The following is a 13,897-nucleotide window of genomic DNA, read 5'->3' on the forward strand; positions in this document are numbered from 1 at the left end:
AATGTCAAGGAATCAGAGGCACTGCAGAAAGTATTTTCTTTGTGTCTTTTGAAGTGCCCTGGATACAATCAATCATACAGAAAAAACTCCTATATTTCAGTTCAATGTGGAAAGGGCTATTTGCATTTCAATATGTTCAACTTATCCTGCCAATAAAAACATGGAATCATGAAGAAGAGATCAGGCCACTGGAGTGAAAAACAAGAGATGACATCCTGCAGACCTTTCAGATAAAACAACTTCTTGTTTGTAACATTTCTGTTGATGTCCCAATATTTCTGAATGATTGGGTTTTCAAATGAGATCAGTCAGCATGCAAATAAGGAAACAGGATCAAGACATCTCCCATATCTGATTGGATGGAGAAATTATCAAAAGACCCTTTTTTCATACCAAATTTCCATCACAAAAGGTCAAACTTTCAACTCCCATTACTTTTGCTAACTGCATTTCACTGTGCCTGCCAGCTCATTGCTGCTGCTGTTTTCAGAGGAAAAACAGAGAAGTAACAAATGATTCCATCTTCCCCCACATCTGTCAGACAGGATGGACAAACATTTTTTTAATCTTATTCAATTTTTCTCTGCAGCCCTAAAGATCCTTGCAGCCAAAACATCCTTTCTAACCTGATTAGCTATTCCTAGCTTGCTTTTATTTTTCTTACAGGTTCTCTTCTTATTTTCTAGCCCACAGACTGACAGAGCACCAGCTGTGTTGCCAGGATGTTTTGTCCTACAATTTGGCCATTTAAAACACTTTTTGATGTGTGCTTTCCTAAAATATATGTCCCTGTGTTGTCTGGCTGGACTGCTGCCTAAATGCACAAGTAATGGATGTTCCAGAAATGGCCCGAGTCTCAAACACTCAGCTCACACAAACTCAGAGGAGCAGCTCAGCACCCCGAGGTGCCATCCACTGCTTTTCAGGTTTAAAGCTGAATTCTGAACAGCAGGGATAGCAAGTGGGGCAAGCACAAGAAAAATGAATTCATTAGTAAATTGGCAGGACTCGATGTATTTGTTGCTACTGGTCCCATAAAAATTCTCCCTCACCATGATTATCATTGCAACATATATAACCCATCAGATCAGTACCTAGAGGCTGCTGTTTCTCTGATTTTCTCTGTTGTTCTTATTACTCAACAACTAAATGCTTCACAAAGCCATTTCCTACAGAAATATTTATGTCCCCAAATGTTTATTGGCCCCTCTATCATGATCAAGCTTTTATGAGCACTCCATACAGAACTCTGAATTAAATACATAATTCCTGCTCTATCAGATCTGTGTTTGTCTATTCCACACAGGCAGGCACTGTGGTGAACCACAGAACACCTTGCAGAAAATCTAATTTATATGGTAAAGATATTTCTATCCACACTGACTGGGTGGGCTGGTGATTACAGGAAGCTAATGAGGACAAGGAGGATGGAGGGTTTAAATTCCATTAAAGGCTTTTATTCATTGTGCTGCCTGTCCTGAACAACCTCTCCCAGTGATTTCCACACAACCACAGGCTCTGAACCATCCCAGGCTGGAAGGAGATGGAGGAAATGTCACACAAATGCTTCTGGCTTGCTCCACATCACACAGGTGACCACGACAGCTCAGCTACATGGAATAATCAACCCTCAATCCCCTGGAATCTGCTCTTCCTGGCAGCTCTGAGCAGGACTACTGAACAGCTCAGATCAGGAGCTGTTCCCCCTGATTACTTCCTCCATCTCTGATTTTTCATTTTTCTTCTCCTGTTGACCAGCAGTGCCTGTGGTGATTTGTCAATGTCTCTATGCAGCAATTAAACTGGAATTCTGGCCTCTCTACCAGTATCAGATCAATGTTCTCAGCTCCTTGGTGCCCAACAAATGCCAGATGCAGAATACAGGGAAACTTCTTGCATATAAATCCTTGGGAAGGGCTGGAGCTGTGCCAGGGGAGGTTCAGTGGGAATCAGGAAAAGGTTCTGCCCCACCAGAGGGTGGTGGGGCACTGACCAGGCTCCCCAGGGAATGGCACAGCCCCAGAGGTCCAGGAGAATTTGGACAGCAGGGACATGGTGGGATTGTTGGGGTGTCTGTGCAGGGTCAGGAGTTGGGCTCCCTGACCCTTGTGGGTCCCTTCCAGCTCAGGATATTTTATGATTCTATGAAAATAACAGCGAATACAATTTATCTGTAAGTCTCTGCTCTTCACAAGTCTATTACTATTGACACACTAATCACCAGGCCACTTAGATGGATCAAAAGTCATTATCTGAAAGGTTAAAATCTGTAGTGTTCTCTTTTTTCCTGAGATGTGTCTGGTCAGAGGTATTTTGAGGATGAGCTGAGGATTTCAGTCACTAGGTAAGGTCTGGAGCTCGTGGGATTTAATAATGGGCTCTTCAGAGTAGATGAAGAAAATATAAAAGATCTGCTGACTGGAAACTATATTTGACATTCAGATACATTTATGACTGAGGTGTGGGATTCTAATAATGAGTAACTGCACAGGAAGTTATTCACTCTTGGATTGATTGCACAGGCAACTTTTAAACAGAGTGATTTCTCCCCCCAAAGATACTCTAGTTCAAACAAGACTCTGTCTGAACCTGTTGTGAATTACAATGTGTTTGGAATTAATCAGACAGAATCTGACACTTAACAAAAAAGAAAAAGATGGAGTTTTCTTCTCAGAACTGTTTAAAATGAAGACTCCTGTTACCTAGAAGGACCACCCACTATGCCTAACTGTTTGTACCCAGAAATCAACTGAAGGAAAGGGCACTCACCTCCACTTGCAGCTTGCACATACCAGGAAAATGTGAAAAGCTGAATGTTTATATTATTTCCCCACTAATATACACAGAATCCCGCCTAACACCATAATGAAAAACACCTTTTACAAAACCAAATCCTCTGGTTCTTCCAAGGGCAAAGCTTCCGGGTTACCCAACAATTAAGAATTTTCCAAATGCACAGTTCAGACAACCACACAAACTCAGCAGCACACAGACTCTGTGCACCTTGTAAGAATGAGGAATATTCACAAACATCAGCCCTTTGCAGAATTTTTTAAGGGCAGGGAGGAAACCAGAACAGCTTTTTGTGTTGGCTTCCAGGAAAGAGCTTACACTGCCATTACCATAAATCACCCCAGAACATCCACAGTGATAGAGCACCTTTCATTAAAAAAAATACTGCAGCTTCCTTCAGAAGCACTGCCACTTGCCATTTCTTTGAGGTAATCAGATAGCTGTTAATTAATAAACCTGTCAGGTGAATCGTCCTGCTCTGGTCATCATTATCCATTCTGTAACAGAATCCTGCTCTCATCACTGCTATCCACCCCATAGCTTCCAGCTCAATTAACTTAATGCTATGCAAATGAGAGGCTCTCCTCATCATTAGCTTATAGCCCACAAATGTTAATAACATAATTGGGCCTTCAACAGGGTAATTAGACACGATTTCTTCCATTAGTCTTACAAGGCTAATTATTGTTGATAGGAGAGAGGGGATGAGTCCCAGTGCTGCATGCAAAGAGGGGCATCTGGTTAAAGCAAATATAGACAAACCATCAACAAGGTAAAACAACAGTCGAGATCCAGAGCAGGGTCAGGTAGGGATGGGGGGAAGGAAGACACCACCAGGAGAAACTTAGGAACCGCAGGAGAAAAGAAATCCTACAAGACAAGAACGAAACCCAAATATCCAGCCTGATGCTGGAGCTCTCCCACCCTTAGCAGTGAAACAAGGTGATGCTTAATAAATCCAAGGAAGCTCCTCTCAAGCTTTTGCAGACGTGGCAGCTGGGAAGCTGTGCTGATCAAAACTCTCAGGTTTGAGATGCAAATGTGCAGCCACAGAGAAGACCTTAAGAACTGAATTCATTCCTCTGCTTCCCAGGTCATTATGTCCAGTCATTTCTCCTGCCACCACTGGGTTGGCTGTGTTTGATCACAAGATTTTTCTGAGCAACACCTACTGGCTGTAAGAACCAGAGGAAATGGTCTCAAGTTGAGCCAAAGGAAGTTTAGACAGCAGGAAAAAAAATTCTTCATGGAAAAGGTGGTCAGGCATTGGAACAGACTGCCCAGGGAAGGGCTCAAAGTGCTCCAAAACGTGTGGATGTGGCACTTGGGGACGTGCTTTAGTGGTGAACACCATGGTGGTACGGGCTGGAAGGCTGGACTTGATGATTTTAAAGGTTTTTTCCAACGTTCAGGATTCTGTGATTCTAATTACAAAACTGGAGTACACTGAATTCTTTACTAATCACAAAGTAAAATGAATGCCAGCAATTTATTCACAGAAAGTTAATAAAAAATCTGGATTCAGTGTAATGGACTGGCAGTAATATTTCTAACAAAAAAAAAAAAAAAAGGCAGCAAGTTTCCAAATGTAAATTCTATTTTGGCTGGTGGAATAAAAGCTCAGGATTTGTTCCTGTGCCAGTTAAACCTGTGCATCCATGGAGGTTAGAAATATGCAGCTGGACACTGAGTTCTGTGGGAAAACTGGACTTTCAAAAGGAGAAAGAACACTTTACAGAAATATGGTTCTCCACACCCCACCACCTAGCTTTGACATTCAGTGTCTTGCTGCAAAGTGTTTAAAAAAAAAAAAAAAAGTCAAACTGAAGAGTGCACAGGACTCAAGGGGTTGAAAAACCACATTATTCCTTTATTTTGTATCTGTTTAACTTTGGGGCACATTCATGGGCAATATGAATCCTTTGATTTCACTGCAAGTATGTGAGGAGGAACCTTTTCTACAGACTTGTCCTGAAAATCAGCTAAAATTATGTTCACAGAAGTAGCAGCCTTTACCAGAAGGTTAAATGAAACCATTACTCTTTTAACCTTCTCTTCCCTGACCTTTGGTCAGTCTCTCAACAGAACAGGATTGCTCACTCAGTGAATATCAGTGGGATATTAATCAGCATTATGTCAAAAGAATGACAGACCACAATTTTTAAAGAATTGTTTTAATCAAAGCATGGCAGTGCCCTACTGAGCTAAGAGATACAGAAAGGGAAATGTTTAAAAGCCTCCGTGGAATAGATAAAAATCTTTCACAAAGTGTATTTCAAAGGACAGCATTCTGTAATATGGAATTTTGCAAGCATAATGGGTTTAGGGACAGAAAATATGATCCTTGCAAAGCAAAAAAGCCCTGGGTCACCTCTTACACCTGAGCCAAAGGAGGCCAGTTTAAGTGATAGTGATTAATACATTTATGTGACTGCAGGTGATCCCAGCCCATAGAACTGGATCCAGTGCCTCTGTCAGACAGCAGGGATCATTCCCACACCTTCCCTGCAGAATAAACTGGATTCAGTTCCCCTCTCTTAAGTTGCCCTGCACTTACTAAATTCACTCACTAGAAAATTCTGAGCAAATATCTTGTTGCAAGGCAAACAGCAGTAAATCCACTGATGTTTTGATGAAGACTACACTTTCTAATCCTGGTGGTAATGACAAACCAGTCTCCATTCAATATGCAATATTCTTTGTCAGTTTGAATCACCAACACTGTATTATATTTGCTATAAACTGATGCACTTGTCTTCCCAGACCTTCAGCCTGGAGAATCCATGCAAAAGCAGCACAATTCCTGTTCTGCTGAGGGTTTCCTGCATGGGCCAATTTTGCCACACAAGCTCTGAGTAAAGCCTTACTCTGGGATTAGTCCCAGATCCAGCAAGATCACTAAATCAGAGCACATCTGGCACAATCCTGCCCCTGTTCTTACCTCAGAAATTCTGAATTCCAGTGATGGTGGAGTTCATAAACTCAGTTTTAACCCGTGCAAGATGCAAGGGTGGCCTTACTGCCTTTATTCACAAGAATATTCAGCCAAATTCAGCCACCACACTACTGAAGTAATCATGATGGGAGATGCTGGACAAGACTGGCCAGCCCTCCTTTCCCCTCGTGCTTCCTCAGCCACTAAATGTCTTCATTTACAGCTCTCACGCATGAGAAACTCCCCTCAGTTTTATCTACACATGTCCTCTTACCAATGCAAAGAAAATGCCCTGGTTAATTAAATTTAAATGCTGCCATATCTTTAAATATGAAGTTTTCCTCCCTCACTCATTTTTCATAAGTTTTTCTGGTTCTAGGCAGTTCTCAAAACCTGTATCTTCATTACAAAAATGCCACAACACCAGCCTTGCATGTGTATGGTTTTTATTTGTGTGTTAACTGCTGAGTTAATTAAGGTGACATTTTGAAAATGGCTGGTTTAGACCATGAGGAAATAGTCAGAATTGACATAATGTTTTACCCTGTGAGACCAGCCAGCATTGCACAGCATGGAATGCACCGATGGTGCACGAGTGCAGCCACAGCCTTTCCAGGCACCCATCCCAGCAGAACTGTGGGTTCAGAGAGCCTCGAGAGGAGCTGCAGGAGGAGCTGAGGCAATGCCACAGCACCCCCAGCACTGCTGGATCCCAGCCCAGAGTCAGCCAGGGGAACGAGATGGACAGAGGGCAAACAGAGACCTGAGGAGAGCTCCGGGAACTCTTGGGGATGCTCCAAAATGTGTGAACAAAAACTGCAGCACAGAGGGAAGATGGGAAAAGCAGGGGGTGACACTCGGCTACCATTTAAATCACAACACTTGGGTTTCCTCGGCTGTTTCTCTCCATTCCTTAAACCAAAGATGTTTTAGGTGAATGCCCTGAGCAACCTTTGCTGATTTGTAGAGATTGGTATCACAAAGTTGTCATTGGGCTGAGCCATGACTGGCTTGCTTTGTCTTGTCTACCAGCGCCAAAAAAACATCAAAATTAGCCCAGACTCTGCTGCTTTTACAGAATTTTCCCTCTCCAGTTTGGTGCTGAGTTCAGAAAGGCAGCCTTGATGTTGGTGAGAACTTCCAAGAGAAACAGTTCCGAAGCAAGGACAACCAGGATAGAAAGTCTTCAGGTTTCCTAATGTTTCCTCATTTGTGAGAGATAGTTACTGCAGGAAAATCTCCCCCCTTTCAGCAGTAAAAGGAATGAAAGGGTTGTGCTTGTGGTGTTGGGCCCTTAAAAATAACAGTAAAAATAAAAATACTGACTTAGAAGTAGAAGCTTTTCTTCTTTCTCTTCCTGGAGACGTTGGAAGCTTGCTGAGATCAGAGCACTCCTTAATTGCTGCATCCAGGATTTCACCACACAAACTCCAGCCATCAAAAGGAGCTTGTATGAGATGAGGTAACTTCTAAAAATAATCCCTGCCTCCCACAACTGAAGCCAAATATACCTCCTATTCTTGTTGGAGCAAAATCAGCTTGTGACAGCAAATGCAGCATCCTAGAGAAAGCCCACAGAAAGATTTTAAAACTGCATTTGATGTTTTGTTATTGCTGGCTCAAGATGCATATTAATGCTTCTCCCCAGGAGAGAAAGGCTCTTATGGGACCAATATAGGTCAGGCAGAATGTGCAGCAGAAGTGACATAATCTTTTTATTGTAATCATCCAATTTTCTATCTATTGGATTATTTAAGAGCAAGAGCTTCTCTTCAGAGTAGTGTGAGGAGGGAAGAGAGCACAGTCTGAGGAGGAGGAGAATGGAGAGTAAGGATTCCCCACCAGTGGCTAAACCCCACAAATCTGAACCAGATTTGGAGCTGCTTCCATTGGGTTTGTGTGGACAAAGGAATGAGGGTGAGTTTTTGCACTTTGGGTGACCCCTGGGAGTGCTGAGCAGAGCCCTCCTGCCAGAGGCACAGGGAGGGAATGGGAGATCCCTGAATATGTTGTGCCCAGTGGTGCCTCTTGCACTGGAGGCAGACCAGGAAACCAAGGTAAATGACTTAATTACAATCTTGTTAACGAGCAGGATAAGTGTCCAAACATCAAGAGAAGTCAATCACTGAGTTAGTCCCGTAGCTTGAGAAAGGCTGCAGCATAGAAACTGGATTAAACTGATCCCACTCCCTGAGAGAAGCAGAGTCTTCCTCAGCAGAGAGGAAGATTTGCTAATTGTGCCCAGTAACCACTGGGGTTTGGCCAGGGAGCAGGAGCTGTGATTGCCCCCCTTGGCCAGGGTGCTGTGGGTGAGAGGGGCAGCGCCTCTGCTGGGAGGGGAGCACAGATCAGGATTCCTCACCTAAGCCACACTTCCCAGAGAGTTCCTGCTCCACAAGCACATCCCAGAGCTCTGCAGGAAGCACAGATCAGGATTCCTCACCTAAGCCACACTTCCCAGAGAGTTCCTGCTCCACAAGCACATCCCAGAGCTCTGCAGGAACTGTTCCTTCAGCCCCCACTGCCCCCTGGTTCCTACCAGAAGCCTGTCTGGTTTGGTGATGCAGGAGAAGAGCCCAGCTGAGATGGGAGCACAGTAATGCAAAGGGAAAAGGAACCCAAACCAATTAGGGATGGTGAAGAGAAGAGTCACTAAAGCAGCAGCCACAGAATGGCTGGAAGAGTGAGCCGAGAAAAAAAAAAGAGAATGATTGAAACAGAGAATTGTGCTGCCTATTATTTTTACTATTTTACACATTAATCCAAATCCTCCATAGTTCACTTGGACTTTTCCTACAGCTTCTCTGTCTCTCTGGTGCAGGCAAATTTTCTTATACTGATTTAGTCCCTTGATCACCACATCATTTTTCTGTTTGGTTTTTTTTTTGGGGTTTTTTTGGGGTTTTTTTTGCATGAAAATGAGGAGAAAATAAGATACAACATTTCTTCTTTGCTACTCATCAGATTTTTGTATGCCATCAACTGCAACCACACCTATTGTAAATGCACAATATCCATCATTTAAATTAGGTCAAAGTTTTAAAAATGCTTTTTCCACGTCAGAATAATTCAGTCACTATCATGTTTCCTTGATGCAACTATTTTGGGATTTAGCTTGTTCCTTGATTGGGATTTAAGTCATTTACATGTAATTCCCAAATAAGTAGCTGTTGCAAAAGGCAGCAAAGAAATGAAAAGGCCAAAAAAGGACCCTGAAGGCAGGAGATCTTTAACAAAGATATTTCTGATATAAAAATGAATCTGAGGACTACATATTCAGTGATAAGTATTCCAGTCCATGTCTGGTAAACTCTCAGATAATGGCAGCATGGTGGGGTCACTGGGGTTCTATTAGCTCAATTAATGAGGAGTAAGGTAAGGCTAACACCCAGCTCTTCAAACGGCTCAAAAATAGAGCTGATAGTAATGGAGTTATTAACCTTCAGCAGCCATTGAATTTTACTGCTGATTCCAACTCCATTTCCTAGTTCAGGCCTCCATTAATAGGCTGTTTATTATCCCTAATCCACATTGGGATCAGCTGCAGAAATATGAAAGCCCCATGTAAAGACCAAGCAGTTCAAAAAAATCTCTTTTTTTCCTCCCATTCTGATTTCTCCCTTTCCAACATATTCAAAGATTCTTCCTTAGAAATTAGGACTTCATTATCCTAAACTGTTTGAATACATGTTCTCAGCAGCGTGGTGAAAAAGAAGCTTTAAATATATTATGTAAAAAGGTGACATAATTGGGAACACAGCCACATCGTTTTGAAGACCAAATAAAACCCTGCTGGAAAGCTTGCACTGGAGAAGCTGTTGTTGTTTATTTTCTCTACAGGGAAAGGAACAACTTCAATTTTGGAAAAATGAGTATTAGAAATATATTATGGATGTAGTGTTAGGCCAATCCTTTGGCTCAGCCCTCCCCTGCCCAGCTTTGTCTGCTCACGTGTATTATTTGTAATGTAATTAGTCAACACTGAAAAGCAAAATAACTGACCCTGGATTCAGATCAGAAGGACAAAACCAAGGAAATAATGGAGGGGGGAAGTGGCAGTCCCAGGAGAGGCAGCAGCAGAGCCTTTGGCACTGCTGGGAGGCCTTGAGGAGAGCCCCAGCACAAACCTGCCTCCAACTGTAGAACAGAAATCTGGAGTTAAAGGCTCTCTTTGGATCTCTGCTGAGTTTGAACCCACTCAGATGAGATTTTTCACACTTTTAAAATTGTTGTTATATTTTCAGTGAAAGAGACAATGTTTAGTTACCACAGTCTGCACACAAGAGATGTTCTTCCAAAATCTATCCCAGCAACATCTGCTAGAACATCAGCAATTATGAGTGATGGAGTTAAGGTCAAAATAAAAATGTTTATTATATCCACCTCCAGTACACAGTTCTGCCCTCAAATGCAGTTCTGGATGTTCCACCTCAGAAAAAAAAAAAAAAAGAAAAAAAAGCTGGAATTCCCAGTGAGGGGAGAGAACAGGATGATCAAAAGAGTGAAATGATTTCTAGGAAAAAAAAAAAGGATGAACAGATCAAGGTTCTTTGTCTGGGAAAGAGGTGACTGTAGGGCAAATACAAGAGGCTTAGAAAATCAGGAGTATTGGAAGGCATGGCCAGGGAATGTCTGTAACTGCTTCTCAAGAGAAGAAATGCACCAGGAAAAAAATTCTGAAGTATTTTGATACAACTCCCAATGAAATAAGAAACTCTTTCCCACATGATTTGGTGGCCCAAAGGTTTAAAAAGAGATTACAAACTCAAGGACAAGGAGTGATTAAAAGTTTTCCAGTGGATGCTCTGGCTCAGGGAATCCTTAAATTCCTGATTGCCTCAAGCTGGCCCAGCAGAGGAAGGATCAGGAACCAGCTGAAGGTGACGACCAGAGATTCACAATGAGATTGCTGCTGCTGAATCTCATTTTAACTCCAAGTTTGAGAAAGAGCAAAAAGGATAAAAAAAAATACCTTGGTGGCTATTACACTGAGTTTTCAGTAGAACCACCCATGGCTATATTATACATTAATTTTTGTTGCTGAAGCACTAATTAAAACAGCCAAAACACTCATTTGGGTGAGGAAGTGAAGCCAGCCCTTTGTTGAGTGGCTCAGAGCCTCAGCAGCCACCCGGAGGCTGTGGATTCCCGCTCAGGTGGGCAGGAAGAGGTTAATGGCACTAAATGGTTAATCTTTTAGTCCCAGTCGAGAGGCCATTAACAGATCCAGCTCCTTATTTGCCCTGAAGGCTGCCCCGGTTCAATGCCAGCAGGATCCTGTCCACTTAGGCAGGAGCTGCTTCACAGGGGGAGCTCAGAGCAGCTCCCTGGGCTCTTTGGGAGACAGGGCTTGCAGCTTTCCCTGTGCCACTCCACAGCAAACCCTCATTCTGCCGCAAATTCTAATTTAAAAAAACCCTGCATTTTCAGTGAAAATTGAATTATTTTCCTTTTTGTTCCAGAGCAGTTCTTCGGATGTGGTGGCTGATGCTGTATCAGGTTTTGTTTTTTTTATTATTACATTTTAACAAACTTTATAGCCCATTTTGTTTGTTTTCAAATAACTTTATTTTCCTTCTTTTCTACCATCAATTACTGGGTTTGTTTTTCTTTCTACAAGATGGAGGAGTCAGGAGACTGATCCTGCTCAATGCTGTATAATTTAGTATTATGTGTGGTAGCTTTATGAGGTGGGAGTCAGATAAAACATAGTATTTGAACACTAACCATTTATTAGCTCTAAGGAATAGATTTGTGACTTGACAAGCAGACAATAACTCTGTGTTCTGATCAGCCAAAGAGGTCTACTCTGAGTTCAAAAAGCAGAGTAACATTCTCTTTCACAAATAATTTTGTTTACTGATGTGACTAGATTTTAATAATAAACTTGATATATATGTAAATTTATTTTAATCTAATTTCATCAACAGAGCCCTCCTAAAAATGAGACTTTGTAGATTGTTCTGTGTCTGATTTATAGATTTCTGCATCCTATTCCCAGATTGATTTCAAGGCTATAATTCTATCAGGTTTTTCTCCTGATGTCAGAAACACCACCTCTGCAGATAGTGTTTTATAACTAGCATCACAACTGAAACTGAATTACTGCCCTGCTATCCTGTGCTGCAATGTGTCCTTTTGTTTATAATCACCCTCTCTCCCTCACATCCCACCACTTCAGCTTCATGGAAAAAAAATCAGCTCTGAGATCAATCAGGGAGCTCGATGCCTATTTCTGTCCCTCACTTCAAGCCCTGTATGAAACAGGGACCAAATTCCAAACTCAGATGGGAGCGTGCAGAGCTCTTTAAAGTGAAGGGAGGAAGAGCAAATGGATCAGTGCTGAATTTCCACCCATCCAATTCTATAATGAGCTGCTCCTCCTGCCTTGCTGAGGTCTCAATCCTGTGAAGGAGCACTTGGGGCACACTCCAGTATTCACACTGATCTCAGGGATTCTGCACCTTCCTTCTAAATGCACAAGAAGAATAATCTGTGGGAAATTATGTTTCACTGAGTCCAACACAAGTCTGGAGGTTCTTTCTCCATTTTTTAACTTGCAATGGATTCCTGGTTTAGATGCACAAAGTCTTACTTTGGATAAATAAAGTTCCTGCTGTTTTCACACACTTCCCTTTTCAAACCTTGATGGATAAAGAGCTCTCCCCCTCTGCATCCTCCTCTATTCCCTCTCCACTCAACCCCAACCTTTTCCATCCTTCTCCTACCCCTCAAAGGAGGGAATCCAGGGCAATCACCCAGGAAGAGTGACTTTGCCAAATTAAACACTGATGTGGGTCATGCACCTCTCCTACCACTGCTTTGCAGATAAGAACACCTTCCTTGGAAGCAGAAAGATCCCAAATTTCCAGTATTTGCCTTTGGAATGGCCACTGTGGATGGACAGAGCCAGGAGGGCCTGGGAAGGGAATGGAAAAGCCTCTCAGCTTTGATGAGTGCACCAGCACTTTAAATCCTCACCACCTTTGGACCAGCTGTGAAAAGTAACTCTATTTTATTTGCTTGGCACTCGTAACAGTTCTCTTTGGATGCTGATGTCTCTCATATTACATTTCTGAACAATTCATTATAGCTCAAATAAAATGTAATTCTCGTGTTGTTTTTAATTATTTCACAAAACCCAAAAGTCTCATAATGAGCTCCTTGCCATACCAATATATTTCCATGGTATTATGTCAGTACTGAAGAAAGAAGATGTAGATCCCCCCCCTCCTGCTGCAAATAAAATACATCTTCTCATATAATCCAAACTTTAATCCATTTCTTATGGTTTGGCTTTAGAGGCAACTCAAACAAATAACCAGAACAACAAACCCCTTCTCTCTCCCACAGTTTGGCCATCTGGAGCATTTGTCAGGCCAGGGCTCTATTTCCTCCTCTCCAGGAGCAGGACCCCTTTCCTCGCTAAGGAAACAGAAACTGAGAGGCACTAGCACAAACCATGACAACAAAGACCTGCATCTTTCCACAAACAGATCTTTCCTACCCACAGTGGTGCGATGGCTGGATTTCTCCCTCACCTGTTGGGGTTAATCTGTGCTTTCTGCAGCTGCTCCCCCTGCTCCACGTCCCTGGGGAAGCCAGAGAGCACCCAGCCTTTGCTCAGGCAGTCCAGGGCGCTCAGGCGTTCTGTCAGCAGCTTCAGGACAAGGTTGTCTGGCACTGCAAAGGAGGAAAAAGGTGACATTCATTCTGTGTGCTGAGTCTGCGGTGAAGGGAGATGCTCACAAGCCCTTCTGGAACCAAACCAAGCAGTTAATCCCATTAAGGACTGGCTGGCATTGGGCATTGGTGGCTTCTGCATATTTATTGTCATGGAACCCCCAAACTCACAAGGACCTGGAGGACCGAAGCAGAGGATTTGGTAAAACCTGGTGCCCACATAATTTTGTAATGTCCTTTTTCCTCTCAGCCACACTGTGTGTGACACGTGTGTGACACAATCCTATCAAAATGCAAAAACAATGACCTGAGCTGTGGAAAAGAAATCCTGAGACTGGAAGGGAAGTTCTGAGCACTCTGGATTGAGCTCAGCAGGTGATATTGGTTCTGCCACAACAGTCTATGTGTGCCACTGCTCCAATTTACCCAAAGGCTTGAAGATCTTACAACTGAAAATAATTTTCAAAATAATTCCAACAACCTTAA

The 13,897-nt window shown here is 42.6% G+C and overlaps 1 protein-coding gene across 7 annotated transcripts in view; it reads right to left on the reverse strand.

The window, feature by feature from the left end:
• Nucleotides 1-13,897, reverse strand: part of AK8 (adenylate kinase 8) — a 68,471-nt gene that overhangs the window by 13,171 nt on the left and 41,403 nt on the right. For 6 of the 7 annotated variants that reach the window (XM_038156601.1, XM_038156603.1, XM_038156599.1 and 3 more), the window contains one exon: nt 13,270-13,411. The exons of the other annotated variant lie outside the window; for it this stretch is intronic. In XM_038156601.1, the coding sequence (XP_038012529.1) occupies nt 13,270-13,411 (142 nt within the window). The remainder of the gene's footprint in view (nt 1-13,269; nt 13,412-13,897) is intronic. 7 annotated transcript variants of the gene reach the window in all.

This window comes from Motacilla alba, chromosome 17, assembly GCF_015832195.1.
Source record: "Motacilla alba alba isolate MOTALB_02 chromosome 17, Motacilla_alba_V1.0_pri, whole genome shotgun sequence".
NCBI lineage: Eukaryota > Metazoa > Chordata > Aves > Passeriformes > Motacillidae > Motacilla > Motacilla alba.